The sequence below is a fragment of the Seriola dumerili genome, unplaced genomic scaffold (assembly GCF_002260705.1).
Source record: "Seriola dumerili isolate Sdu_G_001 unplaced genomic scaffold, Sdu_1.0 BDQW01000068.1, whole genome shotgun sequence".
NCBI lineage: Eukaryota > Metazoa > Chordata > Actinopteri > Carangiformes > Carangidae > Seriola > Seriola dumerili.
This window is the reverse complement of record NW_019174323.1, coordinates 7,741,359-7,760,788: the sequence shown is the minus strand read 5'-3', so window position 1 is coordinate 7,760,788 and position 19,430 is coordinate 7,741,359. Positions and strand designations below refer to the sequence as shown.

Sequence of the window (19,430 nt, the reverse complement as noted above, 5' to 3'; positions counted from 1 at the left end):
CAGGCTGTGCTCAGCTAACACTGCGTCTTGTCCCTTAAACTCTCACCAACGTGACCAGTCAGTAGGCCGCTGGGAGGTGGACTGAAGCTTCTGATTGGCTAAACTGAAACTGAACTTGACTTTATTGGCTGTTATTCCAGGTGGAACTGTATGATTTTCTCAGCATTAACATAGAGGTATATTTATTTCTTTTATTGCTGATTTAACTTATCTGTGTTACACATAGTAGCCACAAACACAACCTAATTTGTCCCTAGATTAACCCTTCTCAGACCTGAAATAGTTAGAAAAGACTAAAATCAACACACAGCTTGGCTCCAGTGCCTTTATTAGTAAAGTGCTCAGCCTAGAAGTACATTCTTATTCACTAACATGCAATACTAAAAACAACCAAATGTCTGGCCTATCAATAGCATGAATGAAGACATGGCAGCAATATTCTCATAGAAAAAAAAATTACAATGTGAATTCAAGTATACACACAGAACTTCAAGTAATGCACACATTTTTTATAAACACAAAATACAGATTTTCAAGTTGCAAACTCAGAATAAAACGTAATTGTGCCACATTCTTTGACATGATTTCAGAGATAGCAGAGGACAGCGATTAGTGGTTTCTACTGTAGGTGCAGTTCTACAGATTTTCAATAAAAGTAATCCAACTGGAAATATATAGGTCCTGTATCGTTGTGTGTATCCACTTAATTTGTAAAGCATGTACAATTTAAAAACTGCCATGAGCTGCGGTGCACCTTTATCATAAAGGTGGCTTGAAACCATAGTAACCTGAAACCCTCTAAGCTTGCTTCATAGATAATTTACACTGGATTTATATACAGAAGCAGAATCAGTTAAGAAATACATTACCACGTTGCTCTGAACTGCTTTAAAGGAACTGTTCGACATTTTGTTTTCTTGCTGAGAGTTAGAGACGTTTGATACCACTCTCTGTCTGTACAATAACTATGAAGCTATAACCAGGACATGGTTATCTTACTTCTCTTAAACCTGCAATAACTGATTTTTTTTGTACACTTGCAACATCAACATATCATCACAGTTGCTTGTTTACACATTCAGCTTTCATATGGAGCCATGTTTCTGTACAACTGATGAATTTAAGTCCAGTATTTACTCTTTTTTAGCTCTGTTTTTGGTCTCCACTCCACTATGTTCACCAGTTAGTTGCTCACTGTGTCTGTCTGCTGTTTGGTGCTGAGCACAAAGTGTAAAGTGGATTTTTAAGAAATGTTTTTTTCCTGAAGTTGCCTGTACAGACCACACAGCTAAAAAAAACTAGCTGTGTCACATTTTCACACTTTCATCTGATTATTATGAAAATATCCATCTCAGTCATTTAAAGACTGGAAGCATGGGAAAACAGCTAATCTGACTAAGCTAAATAGCAAGTAAACCCACCTACCAGCACCTTTACAGCTCACTAATCAAGACGTTATATCTCGTTTGGTTAATCCATACAAAAAGTGTAAAAATGACAGTCTGCGTTTTTTACAGGATGTTGTGTGCTGGAATATTTCTTTCACTGGCACAGTGACTTCCTTGGTCATCCACCACATGCTTTTTTGGTTTTGTACAGATTAGTTGGTGGATTTTGTTTTACCTTTAGACAGAGCCAGGCAACTGATTCCCCATTTCCAATTTTAATTCTAAAACAAGCTAAGTTAACTAAGTAACTGCTAGTTTCATATTTAACTTAATGACATAAGAGTGGTATCAATCTTCTCATTTAACTCTCAGCAAGAAAGCAAAAAAGCGTTTGTTGAACTATTCCTTTAAATTCTGATCTCTAGTCATTCCAGTGGGACGGCGGCTCTAATACTCAAGCAGTTGTTCACACAATACAAAATTACTGGTAATCTCTATATGCATAGATGGCGGTCTGACAAGATAGGAATTCTGATGGACTTTAGCTACCTATGGCGCAGTAGTCAGTGGGTCCTGCTTTTCAGGACGGCAAAACAAAAAGCTCTGTTGCTCAAAAAACAGAGAAGAGAATGAAGCAATTACACCTATCTAAGACAAAAACTGGTCATTATCTCATCACTGGACCTGCCCGGCACCACATATCCCACCAGGATGATACATAATTCCATGCCTCCTGAGTCCGATCCCAAAATCTTTTGCTGCTAGGAGAGAGCCATTCCTGTAGATTTTCAGGCCAGCAGCTGTGACATGGCTCTCTGCGTGGGGTCAGACAGTTCTACCAGATGTATCCTCCATCATCTGCCTCGCCTTCCTCTTCCTCCTCCTCTTCTGCCTCCTCACCGTTGTCCTCTGCCTCCTTCTCCTCTTCATCCTCCCATCCAACACCGCTCCCAAAATCTCCAGAGTATCCAGCCACTTCATCTGGAAAAAGGTAAAAATATAAGAAATTGTTATGTATTGTTATGTGTTTTATATCACTGTAAACTGAATATCTTCGAGTTTTGCTGGTCAGACAAAACAAAGAATTTGAATGTGTCACCTTGAGCTTTGAGACCTTTTAATGGACATTTTTCACAGTTTTTGACATTTGACAGATTAATTGACTTAAAAATAAACTGATAAGTCAAAAGAATAACTGAGAGGGTAATTGATAACAAAAATAACCATCCATTTCAGCGCCTGATACTGAGATCTAACACAAGGTTTTGAACAGATGCAGTTATTATTTCCTACACTGCCAAAAAACTCCATCTGTTCAATCATTTTTGTCTGTAACTGATTCCTTAATTAAAACAAATTCAAAAAACAGCAGATGAAGAAAGAATATTACAACCTGTCGATCTTATCAATAATTTTCTCGAAATGAGTGTCTGTAATTTGAAACATGAAAGAATAAGGCAGGTCAGTGCACCAAAATCCAGAAATAAAAATCACAACACAAACAAAAGATGACTTTATAAGAAGGAGATTTTCTTGTAGTGCACAGTGTGAGGAAATATGTGTTCGCCAAATGCCCCTCTCTTACCGCAGTCGGGGTTGCCATGGATTCTGGTGCCCATCATCTCTCCACCATGCTGGTCGACGCACCAGCACTCCCCTCGGCTCTGGTCACACTGTACTTTCCTGTAGTAGCCGTCCTCATCACAGCTGGGAATGTACATCCCTGAAAGGACATGCACAGCCACACACACACACACACACACACACACACACACACACACCACGATGTTAAATATTTATGCCCTCAGCACACATAGCTGCCTCATGCTGATGCCTGAGATGAGCGCAGCATAAACGAGAATGCCAGCACGCCTTAGTGAACCTGTGATAAGACCATCAGTCAGGACGGAGAAGCAGCTTTTTGGCAGAGGATACCACGCAGACAGAGAGAGAGTTCACCCTGTTTGTTTTACACAAGCATGCATATGCTGGCGGATGTGATTTCATACAGCATGTTGGCGTAGCGTGTTTCCTTGTGTTGTGAGAGTGGCATGTAAAAATGTAGTGACAGACTCAGTGACAGTGCTCCACTGTTCCAGCCTCCCTCAGGACGCTCTTGTCAAACCTGAAGTGAAGTTCTCTAACAAGCTACCCCCCACCCCCCACCCCCCACCCCCAGCCACTGCGCGAGGACGAGAGAAAACACAAGCAATGAGACAAGTGGGCTACAGGGATGGAAGAACACATCTCTGGAGCTGAAGACTGGAAAGCAGCTGTATAGCATGTTGAGCATGCTGGGTTGATACTGCAACGTGGGGTTTCCCAGGGATCCAAGCAGGCACGTTAGCCTTGCTCCTTCCCAAAGCCAGAGCTGCCCTTTAATCCCCCCCCCCCAGCCTGATTAGGGCCTAATCCTAGCCGTGAGCTTGTGATCTCTTTAATGAGGCTCCTCCAGCTCCTCGCCTGCTGCTGCAAGCGCCTTGTTACACAGGTACACCCAGAGACACCGCAGCGGATGCGGGGGCACGCCAGCTAGTTGGCGCATAGTGGTAATTTCCTGTTTCTCTGCACGTGTGGTGTTTAAAAATGTTCAGTCAAATACTTCTTGAGCTTCACGCTGCTGTTAGGAGGAATGTATTTACCAGGCTTCTTCTTGGCCGCCTCCTGCACCTGGATCCTCTCCAGCTCAGCGAGGCACGGCGGCTCTGTGAGAATCAGAGAAGAAAAGTGATGACAGACAATACCTGAAACTGCTCGCCCTCAAACTTTATCTCAATCAATGCTCTTCATAATTACACTTTTTGCCCATATTGATTTGTTTAAGAAGTCTTATATTTCATTCCCTCAGAGCCTGATCGATTGTCGAGAGCTTAGGTGAAAGCACATATGGATGTAGTCTGAGAATGACGAAGATATCTCTAGAAAAGATAGGAACAGAAACAAAGAGGAGAAAGTTTTCTCATCTGAAAAGAATTTCTGGTGTGTTTGCACAAAACAACAAGTCATGGTTCATTATCAGTTCTCTGAAGCTTCATTGTCAAGTCACAAAGAGAAAGGCCTGTTACAGTGGTTTGTAAATATTTCTTTATACTCTTTATCCTGTATATAGTATGTGTCCAAATCATTATCATAAAACCATTTTTACATATTGGCTACGGGTGAAGTAGTTTATAATTATCAGCGGCTAGAGATGAAAAATTGATTAGGGTGTCAGTGTAACCTATTGCATGCAGGTTAAATGCCTGATCAATTGGATAATCTGCGTGCAAATGAGGTTACTGCCAGGAATATCCTGTATTTGTTTAGTAAAGGTCAAATGGTGCACATGTGCACTGTGTAAATAGCTCTGTGAGCACAGGTTATCTGTGCAAAACACATCCATAGAGACACTTGATAATTTTATATTATAATATATATTAACACCATAACTACTACATGTAGAGAACATGACTTCTAAAGTAAAAGCAATTGACAGTGTCAAAATGTAACTTTGGTGATTTGTTTTCAAATTCTATGCAAATGAAATAAGCTGTTGATAGTTTTTTTCTCAATAAGAGCGACCTGTAGTTCTTTGTCAAAATATTGACACCAAATCAAACCAGACTTCAAACCACATTTCCACTTATTTAAAACACCTCCAGTATTACGATGTGGGGACCTTTTATGAAATCTTAAAATCATGTAAAGTTGTAGAATAGGAGGTATGCACCTGATATACCATATGTCATCTGCTACTTTGCATTCATATGTGGAATAAAAATCCATAAAGACATGGGTAAAAACAGATTTATAGCTTCTTTTCCACAGAATGAGAAAACTGCATCTGTGTGGCTGCTTGTTCCATAGAGGAACTGCCAATGTTTACTGCATCCCAGGACAGGACATAGTGTTATTCAAAGCCTCCATTGTGAGAAACTGTTGTTTTGCACTTGTGGCTGGAAAGTTTTTGGTTTCTCTTGCAGTGGCAACCAAAGAAACCAGCAGTGAAGGAAGCTGTCAAGCTGAAGACGGAGGCCTTTGGGGCTTGGTTTGAGCCCAGGGGAGCCCTAAATCAGGGAAGGACTGTGTTTTCTGGTGGAGAGACAAAACTTGGGCAGAGTGGGCAGAGTTCATTGAGGACATGGAGGAGGACTGTCAATTGGCAAGACAGACATTTTCGCAAACTGTCAGATGACTCAGATAAAGGAGGTCTTGCCAAGATTGTTCTCAGCAGGGAAGAAGAACTGCTAACCATGCTGGGGAATATTGCTGGACCTGGATAAGTAGTGGATGAGAGATGAATGGATGGAGAATTCAGGCACAAGTTTGCACAAACTGCTGAAGTCTCAAATATAAAGAAGCAACAGACAACCAGAATGTGCTTTGAAGATGTTGATTAGGCTGCCAAATCCTGCTTTAAAATAGCTATCTGCTGTCGGCTGTCAGACTTGGCTGAAGGGATAGTTCAATATTTTGGGAAATACACTTTGTTAAGATATCAAACTGTTCCTGTAAGGGTGGTGCTGCTCCCCTGGTGTTGAGGTAAAGACTCAAACATACAACATATGTGTCAGAACAGATGTCTGGGCACTTTTCAGTGACTACAGACCACTCACTTCACAGTTAGAAAAGTTTGCTTTGCCATTCACTGATGTAACCTTGTTATCATTTCACCCTTTTAGAGATTTGACTCAAATCTCAGTGGGGCTCCCTTCACTCACTTTCTCTCCAGAAGCAGAGGCACCACTCCGCCGTAGAGACCTTCCCGTCTTTGTAGCTGTCGCAGGAGTTGAAGAAGGGTCGGATGCAGACCTCGTACTTATCCAGGTTAATAGCAGCCAGCTCAGCTTGGTCCAGATACAGGTCACTGTTGGTGTCCAGCTTCGAGAACATCCAGCCGATGGAGTCCTTGCAGCTCGCTACCAGGCTCCTGTCCAGCGCTGTCAGAAATAATTTGCATAATACTTAAGTTTCCTTCTGTTTACACTACATTTCCTTGCATAGACAATTGAGTTGTAAGTTTGGAGGCGGAGGAGAATAAAGCCGCTTTGTGAGTTACTAACCTGAAGCGGTGCCAGCTCCGAGCTTGCCAGAGTTATTCCGCTTCGCGTTTCCATGAAGGAGTTGGAACCAGTCTCTCAGCCGGTCACCCAGGTCTGCCAGGTCCTGGCCAGTGCAGCTCTCTAAAGGAGTGAAAAAAAAAGGGAATCCCTGCATTTAAAACCCTGGCAGGCACTTAATAGCAATCTGACTCACCTTCCCAAAAAGCAGACAAGGGACTCAGCGCAGCTTCATATTGCTCTCACTGATGTACAGTGCACAGAACATAAGGCACAGGTTTCCCTCACTGCAAAGCTGTTGAGGTGCACTGTTGGATTTTCATGCTGTGATTTGTTAAGTGTATGATCTGCTAATCAAAGAAAACATTATTTTGCAATTAACTCTACTACAGCAAATTGCTGTTATCCAATAAAAATCCACTTTTAGTCTCAGGCTAAACACTTGTTCCAGGCTACAGATGAAAAACAGGAGTAACATTTCATCCCTTTGATCAATTGGCATTTTCACGTGCCCGAGAGCCCTGACAATCAATAGTGTTTGGCTGCTATGATAGATAGTGTACACTCTAAATAATTAATTACAACATGATTGAAAGAGCAGTTTAACCACATGGGGGATATTTGGCTAACAGTAATCTCTGAAATTGTTGAGTATTGATTCTAAACATCAAGCATCAGGTTGATTGGTTGTCTCAGGAAATTGGAGTCAGTCCTTTCCTACACACAGCGTGCCATGTGTGGCCACCAGTGTATCATAACTTTCTTCTTTTTTTTTTTTTTTTTCGAAGCTCTGACTCATGAAAACACTGAGAGTGATCCAGACAGGGAGCTGTGAATCCCGAAATCAAGATGCGTAAAATTAAGATGCCACTTGCCACGTTTGGTGTCAGTATTTGTGATGGTAACGGAGGCTGTGGCGCAGGGGCAGAAGCCAGCACACATGACGTTCAGGTCTTTGCCTGTGAGGCAGGCCTGCTGCTCCAGCTTACACTGTACGGGCAGGGAGAGAGAGAGAGAGAGAGAGAGAGAGAGAGAGAGAGAGAGCGGCATGGATGCAGTTAAAATATTTATGGGGGTGACCGCAGGAAAGGGAGATTGCTCATTCAGATGAGACACAGCACTTAGAGAAAGGCAGCAAGAATGAGCTGTCATTTTCCGCCATCTTCTCATGCAAGGTCAAAATTAAGAAGTATACATAAATCAATAAAGAGTCCTGGTAGTGGCCGGTGTACGGTGATGCCGCTCAAAACAACGTCAGTCATTAATCACACGGCCACGTTGAGCTGGTGCACTTGTCCTCCTGCGAGCAGTGATGAACTGTGCTGGCCTGCTGCGCCCACGTATGTGTCAGCGTAGCAGGAAACAGCACTTGACTGGACTGCTCTCATTATTTAAAACGATGACACGGCCACTTTCCATTTCTTCTCAGGGTTTTATGGAGCCAGAAGCCAGTAATAAAGCAAAAGAAAAATTATCAAAGCTTTCAAGTCTAAGTGCTCTCAAAGAGAGATGCCGGTGCAGAACATAGTGTTTTCTTTTACCTCAGAGGCGTAGTTGTGTCCATCAGAGCCACATACAGGTGAGGAGGCGGCCACAGGACAAGGCTTACAGCCGCTTTCATGGGCCTCCAGATTCCCTGGCTGTTTCACTCTGAACATTAGAGGGGGGGAAAAAGGAAAAGTTAAAATGTCAGTCCACCCAAATTACAGACAAAACACCTTTTCATTTACCTCTACCCCATCTATACATACAAACAGTTTTACTTGCCAATGGATGTCTGTCTCTGAGATGTCTGTTACTACTCCAGTATAAATTTTGTTTGTGGTGCTCACAATGCTTAAAAAATACATACAGCGATGTGTCTTCCCCCAAAACAGTATCATTACATTTTACCTTAAACTTATTTTGAAGACACTTTTGTGCAAAACAAGTGGATTTAAACTTGATAGGAACAAAAGCTAGATTTCACCTCACACAAACACACAACTAAACGCATGTTCAATTCTACAGTACAAGTCTGTACCGTTTCTCTGTTTTTTTTCTTAGTGTACTCTGAGAAGCTGAGTTTTCAGTTTCAGTGAGCAGCGATTAAAATTTATATTTAACAAGATAACTAGCTGCTCTGTGCAGGTGTACTCAGGCAAAGTGGTGCTCTGAGCAAAATGCTAACATGCTCACATGCCAACATGCCAATGTTTAGCAGGTATGATGTTTACCATGTTAACTATCTCAGTTTAGTATGTTAGCATGCTAGCATTTGCTAAATAGCAGTAAACACAAAGTACAGCTGAAATAAATGGGGATGTCATTAGCTTTGCAGGTACTTATGCATAAACCATCATGAAAGTGATTTTAATTCATCCTTTGGTTGACACGGATACCAATTACTGTGCTAATGTCATGACAATAGATTAAATAGTTTTTGTTGATGAGATAATTTACTAAAAGCTGTCATTCATTTTGGAGGTAGTCATTAATTAAATAGCTAACTGGGTTAACAAAAATTTGACCTGATAATGTTGCTATATGAAAAGTCAGAAGATCACCAAAATGACTGCAATTCATCCTGAAGAAGAGCAGAGAATATCTGTACCAAATTTCATAGCAATCCAAAATAGTTTCAGGAGTTTCACTCACAAATATCAAACTCATGGTAACATTAGATGGGATCACCAAATCTGTACCAACTTTTGTGCCAATTCACTACGTATATGCTGAAATACATTAAGTATATTTCAGTCTGGACCACAGTGGTGGACCAACCAGCCAACAGTGCCTTCACTAGTTTTGCCTCTATCATGGCTAAAAACTATCTCCAGAAACAGCATTCCTGCTTCACAGTTTTCCAAGGGACTATTTATTTGGTAGACAGCAGTCCCAGTGAAAAGTGTTGACAGAGAGGTCTGTGGATTATCCAGAGTAACAGATAACAGATGCCTGTCTTGTCTTGTATTGACACCAGGATAGCAGAGTCACTGTTCATCCTCTTCTGCTGGCTTTTCACACAACATCTCAACACCCCACACCATTCATGTGTCATTTCGTAAAAAAAAAAAAAAAAAAAAAAAAAAAAAAAAAAACAACAACAACAACAAACGTAAGTGGACTTGTACTGTGGCACTGAACATGCTTTCAGTTCTTTGTTCGAGAGAGATGCACTTCCAATTGTTGTTGACATCTACCTCTTTTTGCTGTCTACTTTTAAAGCACTTACTATAAGTTGCCCTGGACAAAAGCGTCTGCAAAATGATTGTAATGTAATGGGACACTGTTTTGGAGTAGACACTTTGCTGTTGAATCTTTTAAATGTAATTTTTGAATGCTGTAAGCACAAAGGAAATTCCATCCGTGGTGTAGTAGCAGAAATCTCAGAGGCAGATATCTAAAATCCCGGACTAATACAACAAAAACTATCTGCGTGGGTACACACCACTACAGTTAAATAAGAATATTTGTTCTGTTATTTGGGTGAACTGGCCCTTTAATGTCAACCATCTTGCCGAGGTCAAACACAGTTACTGTTACAAATCCTCTCTAACAAGATGTTTTTATTAGCCTACAACTCATTGGCGTCTCTGCTGTAAACTACAACATCAATACAACTGAAACAGACATTTCTGATCATAATTACCAGAAAGTCGTAATCTGCCTGTTAATATTTGCATGCGCTGCTTCATAAAATTTCCCTTTGCTTGCTTTCCTCTTACATGGTGATTGACTACATGTTCAGTGAGCACAAGCATTAGGCTCTCTGCAGCACGACTTCTGAGGCTGCTACTTAATGATGCTGGGATGGTTTAGTGCAGTTGCGTTCGTGCTTATTACCCATTACTCGACACAGTCTCTCTCATCTCTGGAGTGACTCTGTAAATGAAGCACTTTATTGAAAAAGATAAATGCCTGCCGCTGCAGATAGGCTTTGCAGGTAGTAATAATTCACTCCATTAATTCTTTTCAGGCTGCAACCCCGCTCATTTGTTTTTCAGTCAAAGTGGGATGAATGGGCGAGGGAACAGATAAACGCTTTTTCATGAGATTTACTACAGAAAACTAAAGGGTCTTTGTCAGGGGAGTAACATCTGAAATACACGAATAAACCCCTGTATTACACTGTATTAAGTGACCAGAATGTGAAAGAGTATTCTATATTCTTTAGTTGTCATGTTTTCAACCTCCTCCACTGATAGGTCTGTACCATGTTTTCTAAAGCTGCCCTGTTTTATACATAGACAGCTCAGTGACACATCATTTTCAACGTAAGAGGTCAAGTACACAGTAAACTCAGCATTCAAGAGGTTTGAGACGTAAAAACACTGTTGCTAAGTGACAGTCAATAAAATGGACTATTTTCGGTTCAGTGTCATTTTAGGGTCATAAAAAAGTCTAAACAATTAAATGTAATTCATTAAAACCTTTAAAAAATTGCCACTGCTACTGCCAATTGTCCACCTTTTTAGTCATTTAAAGCAAAACCATATAAGTTTCAAAAGATAAAAATAACAAACTGCTCTGCTCACAAATGAAAAGTTGTGAAATTTTTGAGCATTAAAACAAACCCAAGTACTCACCTTACTATGCTGAAGGCTTTCGCTGCTATAGCCTTACTTTGTCTGGTAGCTTATGTTACCAAAATGTTGCTGTGTAACTGAGGTTATTGAGTCCGTTCACAGACTTTTCTATTGTTACCTTGCTTTTTTACCATTTACCGTTATCACCTTATTGTTACGAGCTCCTGATCCTGTGTTGAGGATCCTCATATCACTGCAACAGCTTTTGACACAGAATTAGTTCAGACTCTTAAGTGTTTTCCACAGTCAAGGTACTAATACAGGCCTTATATTCATTTTTCTATGCCCATAAAATGAGACCAGGGTTGTCAAAAGAGCTGAAGTACAATAACCTTGGTCTTTACAACTTTCTGCGACATACACGCAGACAATTATAGCAGCTTTAAATTATGTTACATATTTACAGCAGCTTGTTCATATGTTAAAGAAATAAGCAAAATGTGTAGGTTACAATGATCCTCTTTAATTAGCTCTTATATTTGTGTTAATATTGGATTTTATACGCTTGAACTACGATGATGATTTTCAGTGATTTTGGGACAGGCTTGTTGACATTTCTGTTTGGGGTATTCACAGTCCATACAATGACTTGAACGCAGTGTAAGCCTCAATCTGATCAAGCCCTTTGCTGAGATGTGGTTAGATTGTAAACACACTGTATGTGTGAATACACAGACCAAATGCAGAGTTTGGGACATCCATTAATGCACAGTATAGCTGAAGTATATGCTGATCAAAGTCTCTTCAGCCAGTTTCATACTGTATGCTTCAAACGTAATAATCTGGTGCTATCTTGCTTTTGGAGATGTTAATTTTATTCTGGTTTAACTACATATATGTATGAGTTCACAAACTGATGATCCATGTAGTTTTAAGTAATTAAACTAAAAGTAATAGTGGCATCATTAATAATTAATACTGAGCCACGGGAGTTCATGATACATCATGCATTAGATCATCATGAGTCATATATTAGTTATGCATTAATTGATGATGAGGTATGCACCCTTGACATTAAGTGCTAGCCATTAAACTAGCATCTCTTTCCTCTGTGTCTGATAGGAGCAGAGCTGTCATGATTGCAAGTGTAGCCATGTATGAAGCTCACGTGGGAGAAAATAATCGCCACAAAGCAACTAAATACTTGATTTTAAAATTTAATCACTACTGAATAATTAAACTAATTATTAATGTAATATTCAAATACCAATGAAGTTATAGCACTGAAATATTCTACTGAGAAAACCATCTCTCATGAATGTGGCGTGAATTCCCCTCTTTGAAATGTTCAGTTGTCAGTTGCAAGTTTCAAAACTTTCAATTCAAGTACACATCATTTTTTAAGCTTCACAAATTCAGATAGAAAATTCAAGTAGCCAATTTTCTAAATTTATATTTTATGATTTAAAATTGCTCAAATTCATTCTGCTGAATTCAAATCTAAAAATTCAACTCAAGTCAAAAAGTCCAGTTACTCAAATCGCCTCGGTCAAATTCAGACACTTAAAATAAGATATACAACTCAGATCTGACCAAGCCAAATATTTCAGTGGTATAAAAAAGTATCCTGTAGTGATGAAAGTTCAAAATTAGGTATTCAGTTTGCATATGAAATCTTTATGGCCCTTATTTGCCTCCATAACTCTCTATGTTCGGTTTTACCACCTCCCATCTACACAGTTAATTAGTCACTGCTCAGCATGAGTGTTCCATCAAAAAATGACTTCACTCCTGACTCATGACACTCTCTGGCCCTGTTACTGAGTTTAATCAATAGCTCTCCAACCAGACATCGAAAGGCTTTCAACTGACGCACAGCTAACAGCTGGTGCCACAGAAATGTCCGTCGTGTCCACACAGAAATCTTCAAAAACACCGGCAGCACGTCTTGCAAACACAAAACACCTCTCCACCTACCTGTGCTCCACTTTCTTGCGATTGACACACATGGCCCTCTGGTAGCCTTGAGCGACGCACACCTTATGGCGGCTGCACTTCACGTTCTGGCATGGGTCCTTGGTGGTGTCCATGGCTGCAAACACAAAACAACAGCACTGAAAATCCAGAGGTGTCAATCACAGCTGAGGAGTTTTGCTTTAATTCTCTATTTTTTTGGCCACCACCAAGAGAAAAATACTGAATTTCTGTCTGTTTGTTATTCATGTTTTGACAAGGAGCATGTGTTAAACAGCAAAAAGAAAAGAAAAGAAAAGAGGAGTGCCACTATTTTACGTGCTGTATGATCAAGGTCTGTATATTTACACCATTTCTAATGATCTTCCATCTTCGCACAACTATCATTTTCAAAGGCGTGTGCAATAAAAATCAAGAAATGTGTAATGAAAAATATTCTAGCAGTGTGCACAAATGAGTCCATTGATTTTATAGTCAGCACTGCTGAAAACATGGACGCCTAGCTGTCATTAGCGAAACAGCCCATCGTCAATAGTACTGCCTGCAGTCTCCAACGGCTGTCTCTGATTGCGAGAAAACCTGACAGCACTGATTGAGCATCTCTTTCTCTTGGCTTGTCACATCTCACTTCCCCCATGTCAACTTATCACTGTCTCTCTCCAGCTTGCCTTTTCCCTCTCTCACACTAACACGCACACTCCATCTTTGTCTCCCACATTCCCTTTCTTCTTATCCTCTTCCCTCCCCCGCTTGCTGTCTCCCTCCCTCCCTCCTTCCTTCCTTCCCTCCCTCCCTCCTTCCTTCCCTCCCTCCACTGCATCTCTCACTATATCTTTGGAGAGTTGAATGGTTCAATGCCAGCCTCTTTTCCACTGATAGACTGAGATGGAAATAGCACTGTGTCCTTCACCTTCCTCAGTCTGTGGTCAATGCCATCCGAAACTGTCACACTGTCCCAGTCCATTTACCGCCTTGCTGGAGAGGCCTCGCAAAGCTCACATGTTCAGATAAATTTAAGAGTGAGTGGCAAGTGGCAGTGAGCAAGAGAAATTTAAGCTGTGAAATCCTGAGTCAGCTTTGAGCAGCTGCTTTGTAGTCAACACGGTCAACAGACGAGGTGTCTGCCAGCCAGATCCCAGCAAATCCGGCGACTAGATGATACTTTGATGCTACAGGAGGGAGGTATGAGAAACAGTGGACTTTTATGGAATCAGTGGATGACAAGACATCTCTGAGGGAATCCAAAAATACTGGTAGGAGGCTGCGTGCCTGGAAAACTGCTGAGAAGTCTGACCAAAACTGTGACTGTCTCACAAGTTAAGAGAGCTCTGAAACTCTTTACCATTTCCACGGACTGCCACTGCGTGCACAGCGGACTTAAAAACACTTTCCGAAAGAAGAAGAGCACAACAAAGCAGCTAGTTGTAATCCAGGTAGACAGATGATATCTGCGGGATCAAAAAAATATTTTTGAAGATAGAACATTTAGATTTTTCTCCAAAGGTTTGGGCAGGGAACATTATGTGACTAAATCATGGCGTAAAGTACAAATGGGGCTGGGTACCTCAAAACCTTCTTTACAGAGTTAATTTTAATTTGGTGAAAAGTTCCGAACAATTGGTTGACCTTTGGTACAGAATAGCTTTAAGAGTAAGTCTGCACTATATTTTGGAGAGAGGAAAACACAATGAGGAAATATAGCTGCACTGGCCTCTATGGATTGAAAGGGTATGAATCTCTTCAACCTCTCACCAACACAACCTCACAGCCGGCTGTGGTGACACTGTGATGTAGTTTGGTACCATACAGTACCACGCTACGGTTGTGGGAAAAGTATGTTTTTACCAGTAGTTGTCAGGGCAACCAGGGTCATTAGACTCTTAAACATTAAAGATGTTTTAACATTTCCACAGTTTTAGTTAAAGTTGTGCACATACATACATGTTTCTATCAGTGTATTTTGATGCACATCTGTATACAGATGCAGATTAAACATTTCTATCCATTTTCTGTTATTAAAATGAATTAAATTTTGATGATTTGGCTTCTTTCTGGTTGCATTAAGGTTTTGTTACATATCGTCTAAAAGGCTGAAACATGAGGCTAGGGTTATTTGTGCCCAGATTTTACTAGCAAGTACAGTAGTAGTTACAATGTGAGCAGAAAATCCCACAGTTTATCTTAAGAAACCTGTTGTTGAATAATAACATGAGTTTCATAAAACGGAAGCTGAGTCTGAAGTAGAGCAGGACTTCAGATGTATTAGTATAAAAATAAGCTAGCAGCTCCCATATCAAAGGCAATGACTCATAAATAGTCAAAAAGAAATTAAATGAGTATCTGTGATACATACAGATGGTGTTATTTTTTTCCGTCTATCTTTTCTTTTTCCCTTTATCTAAAAGCAACTTCTCAGCGGGGAAGAAACTCATAAAAATACAAGACGTAGCATTTAGGCTCGGCAGATAGCTGGATTCCGGCAGAGCTGATAGCTCATAAACTTGAAACAGTCATTCCATATAAAAGATTTTGTGACCACTTGACTTTTATTCACTTCATCTGTTCCAACAGGTATTCTGCTCTGTCATGATTTAACCCCCGCGGCTGAACAATATCCAGACTCTACGGCAGACGGCACATTTGTCTCCTACTTCGCTTTTGATTTAAGACATAAAACCTCCCAAAAATCATACCAGACTGTCACCGCATGTATCATTTTGACTCTTGTCAACAAAGAAGGTAAAGTCATCTTTTTGTAATATGCTTCGATGGATCACATCAGTCCTCTCTTTATGGAACTCATCACCGAGGTTTTCTTCAGGCCTCCTTCTGGTGGATCTTACAGAGATTGTCAGTGTATATTGCAGTGGTGGTTTTAACACAGGTTCCAGTCACGGATCATAAACTTTTGTGGGGGCAAGGAACCAAACTCTATGTTTTTCAGCGTAATATCCCGTAAACTATTCCCAATTTCATGTGTGGAGTTGTATTGTTTTTTTAACCGGTGAGCAGTTGCTGCACCTGCCAACCACTCACAAGGAAACCATAGCTACAGGCTGTGCTGTGAGCCATCAGTCGCACGAAGAATCAAATAAAACCAGAAAGCACTCAGAGAACTAAACTCCACCAAGAATCCGTAATCCTCCTCATTCTATTTTAATAATAATACATTTTTAATCTGCTTCTGAATCCAGATCTGCATTAAAATACATAAAAGGTGAAAGACGATCATGCATCCTATAGCAAGATTAATTCCTGTCGGGGGGAATGTTAAGGCTTGAGTTGTACAAAATTTTGAGTGATATGAATTTATGACCACTGAGTCTGGACTATAAACTTATTGCTACCGATTTAGAGATTAAATGCCATCAAATGTTGCTGGATCACTTTGACAGGTGCATGTGTAAATCTAAATTTCTAAATTTGGTTTATTTGAACCTACAGCAATCTAGGTCAAAAAGGCCACAGCAACAAAAAATTTGGCAACCTAATAAAGAAAAACTGGAATTTAAAAAGACAAATAGACAACATTTTGTGAACATTGAACACAATTTGTAGGAGGGATGGTTGAATTTCGTTAAATCCTCATTAAATTCACATTATGTGTTTTTTTTGGCCACTTGGGCCAGCAGCAACAAGCTGTAAACACAACAATGCATATTATCACCTCATTATGACAAAATAAATGTTAACTTCTCCATTGTGTTCACCAGTTTGATACCATTTGATTCAGGTAGCATACAGTGAGGGTCAAACATTTTTCGCTGAAAACAGCTGGCTGCTGCAGTATCTACAAATTATGCTATAATGAGAGCGGTGAGACCGAATCACAACAGTAAAGTTTGGAAGACCAAAATAAAAAGTTGAAAAGTGCTGAAATATCCTGTAGAGCTGAGGGGAAAATGCAGAGTCTTCCACTCACAGCAGTTTTTAAAACAAACAGCCATGTCTCATACTGATATATTCAATTTAAATGAAGTAATCAAAGAAACATAAGCATTTTGCTTTTTAGTTCAGGTCCTAACCTTTTACTAGATTTCTTTTTAAATCATGCTAAGTAACAAAAGATTGCTTTACTGTATGTTCCCATAGAAACACAGCTTGGTGTTTTCAGTATAGCTTCAGAAGGTGATGTGCAGCTCTCTCGTTCCTCATATGTTCAGTGTTTATAAGCACCTTTACACCAAGCAACAGCTTAAAACCAAGCACATCCCTCATACAGTATTCTTGTACAACTCCTACATATTGAAAATGAAATCTAAACACAAGATTTAATTTGCATTAAAGATCAAGTGTGTTTTTCACCTCACCTGCTCTCCCGGTTGTTGTTCACATCGTGCTGCATTGAGAATTCAGTGCTGGGCCGGGGCGTTTATAACTGCCATTATGGGCTCTAAATCCTCTTGTAATCATGTCAACAAAGGCAGGTGACTGCACCGAGCCTGCGTCCAATCTCTCGGAGATTATTATTATTTTTGCGCTGCGATCAAAAACACATCAGAGCACAGCTGCTTTCCCCGCACTCGATCAGCTGTGTCCCTGTTGTCTCTGGTCACATCTGAATTCTCTGCTGAGAGTGATGTCTTGTAGCTGGACAGCATCCTCCATTAAAACCTTTCATTAACCTTTCATTCTGATTGTCAGAGCATGTATTTAATAAAGTACTTTAGTGGTTCTGCACAAAAAAGAAAAAAAAAAGAAAAAAGAAAAGAAAAGGAAAAAAAAATCTGCAAAAGACCTGTTAATGGACTGCCAAGAAAAAGTAGCAGCCATTTGAAACTGAAAAGATTTAATTCTGATAAATGTTAAAAGCATGAGAGAGATGGACCCATCTGACAGCTTTTAGTAAATTAATTTCAACTGGATTTGCAATTACTGTCATCTAAGAAGACATGGACTTAATTGGTGGCCGCAGAGTCACAGCAGCCTGTATAGCTTTTATTCAACTACAATTGAGATATAAAATTATTTACTTGTAATTAGAGAGAATATAACACACGCGTTCACCTCTAATTCTAACGCATCATGTCTGAATGATTTTCTGAAGTTATTGTACAAATGGATGCATAATCACAGCCACTTGTTTTTATGATCCAATTGGTGGAATTTTTCTTTAGGCACAAAAGAAGTCTAATTCATCAGCACAAATAAAGGATGTCAAGGTCACATATGACAGCTCATGTGTTAAGTCAGAGCAGTGGTCTCCTAACTGTTTTGAGACACAGGGCAGACTCTGCAGAGGTGTCTGAAGTCTCCTGTTACGTCTGTCTGCAGCTTGCAGGTATACCTTGCCCGAGTCTCCGCTGTCTTGTTGAATTTGCAATTAAGAAGACCTTGATCAATTAGGTCTGCAGAATTAGTCCCAGTGGGAGCTGTGATGGGGATGAAATCAATGGTATTCAAATGAACCTTGCCCACACTACAGCAACTGAGGCGTTTTCCTGAGGTTACATTAATTATTCGCCCTGTTGTAAAAACAGATGACTGGGATAACGTCTGGAGCTGCTTCCTCTCACATCTTTCTTCTCTGAGATAAGCCTTCAGTGACTTTAAAGTGAGGCAGTGTAGATGTGGTGCTAACACCTGACCTCCCAGACTCACCCTGCAGCAGGAACAACACTGGTAGCCCTAAGGGCCTCCTAAATTGGCTACAACACCTATGAATAGTGCCTCTATAAACTGACCAGTTTAGCTGAACTGCAGCTGAACCGGATGCAACTCGGAGTTATCTTAAAATCTGCCAACACCGAGTGAGTCATCGCAACATAACAAACCAGCGGTCTAAACTGATGTTGTACAATCTGGTTTCTAATTTCTCTTGAAAACGGGTTTTAGTTTTTCAAAGTCTGATTTTCCTGTTTACCCAATTTATTTAATTTATCAGGGAAATAATTCAAAAGGACAGATATACTGTATGTTTTTCGATTTTTTTAAGAATTGCATTTATGATTATCAACTATCACTTATTACTCTATGAGTCCTTTTGCGAAATGATTTGGTCTTACAATAAAATACTAAATAGATTTAAAAATTCTGTCTCTTCCTGTAGCATCAGTTTATTAACCTACAAAAAAATTGCAGCTGGAATTTAATTTATGATATTCTTACAATTTCTTTTTTTCTTTAAAACTATTACTCATTGCTGCAGGTGGGTGACTATAACTATATACTTGTATTTATTCATAGTTGTATTAATGGTTACTGAATTTTTCTCTGCAATGTGTGATAATAAAAACATGCATTTAACACCTGATGCCGTTGAATGTGTTAACTCTTAAAATTTAAAATGATATGAGTAGTGAAAATATACCCTTTATAAGCTGACATAGACATCATCACCTTTTACAACAATGTATTTCTGACAAACTGATGAATACAGTATACGTCCAATGTTCACTCTCTTTTTAGCTCTGTTTTTGGTCTCCCCACTAACTTCTGAGGGAAATATCGGGCTCTTACTTAAATTGTTATATTACACTTTTTTAACTAGCAAATTGCTAACTTTGTCTGTAGCATGGAAT

At 39.9% G+C, this 19,430-nt stretch overlaps 1 protein-coding gene across 3 annotated transcripts in view; it reads right to left on the bottom strand.

Moving 5' to 3' along the window:
• Positions 1–1,277: 1,277 nt before the first annotated feature.
• The window catches only part of spock2 (SPARC/osteonectin, cwcv and kazal like domains proteoglycan 2), a 40,354-nt gene continuing 22,201 nt past the window's right edge, over positions 1,278–19,430 (bottom strand). For 2 of the 3 annotated variants that reach the window (XM_022742909.1, XM_022742913.1), the window contains 8 exons: positions 12,913–13,027; positions 7,969–8,077; positions 7,303–7,417; positions 6,431–6,550; positions 6,089–6,307; positions 4,031–4,093; positions 2,974–3,111; positions 1,278–2,369 (listed from right to left, as the gene is read on the bottom strand). In XM_022742909.1, the coding sequence (XP_022598630.1) occupies positions 2,224–2,369; positions 2,974–3,111; positions 4,031–4,093; positions 6,089–6,307; positions 6,431–6,550; positions 7,303–7,417; positions 7,969–8,077; positions 12,913–13,027 (1,025 nt within the window). In that variant the 3' untranslated portion in view covers positions 1,278–2,223. The remainder of the gene's footprint in view (positions 2,370–2,973; positions 3,112–4,030; positions 4,094–6,088; positions 6,308–6,430; positions 6,551–7,302; positions 7,418–7,968; positions 8,078–12,912; positions 13,028–19,430) is intronic. The other variant, XM_022742912.1, reaches the window with a different exon arrangement.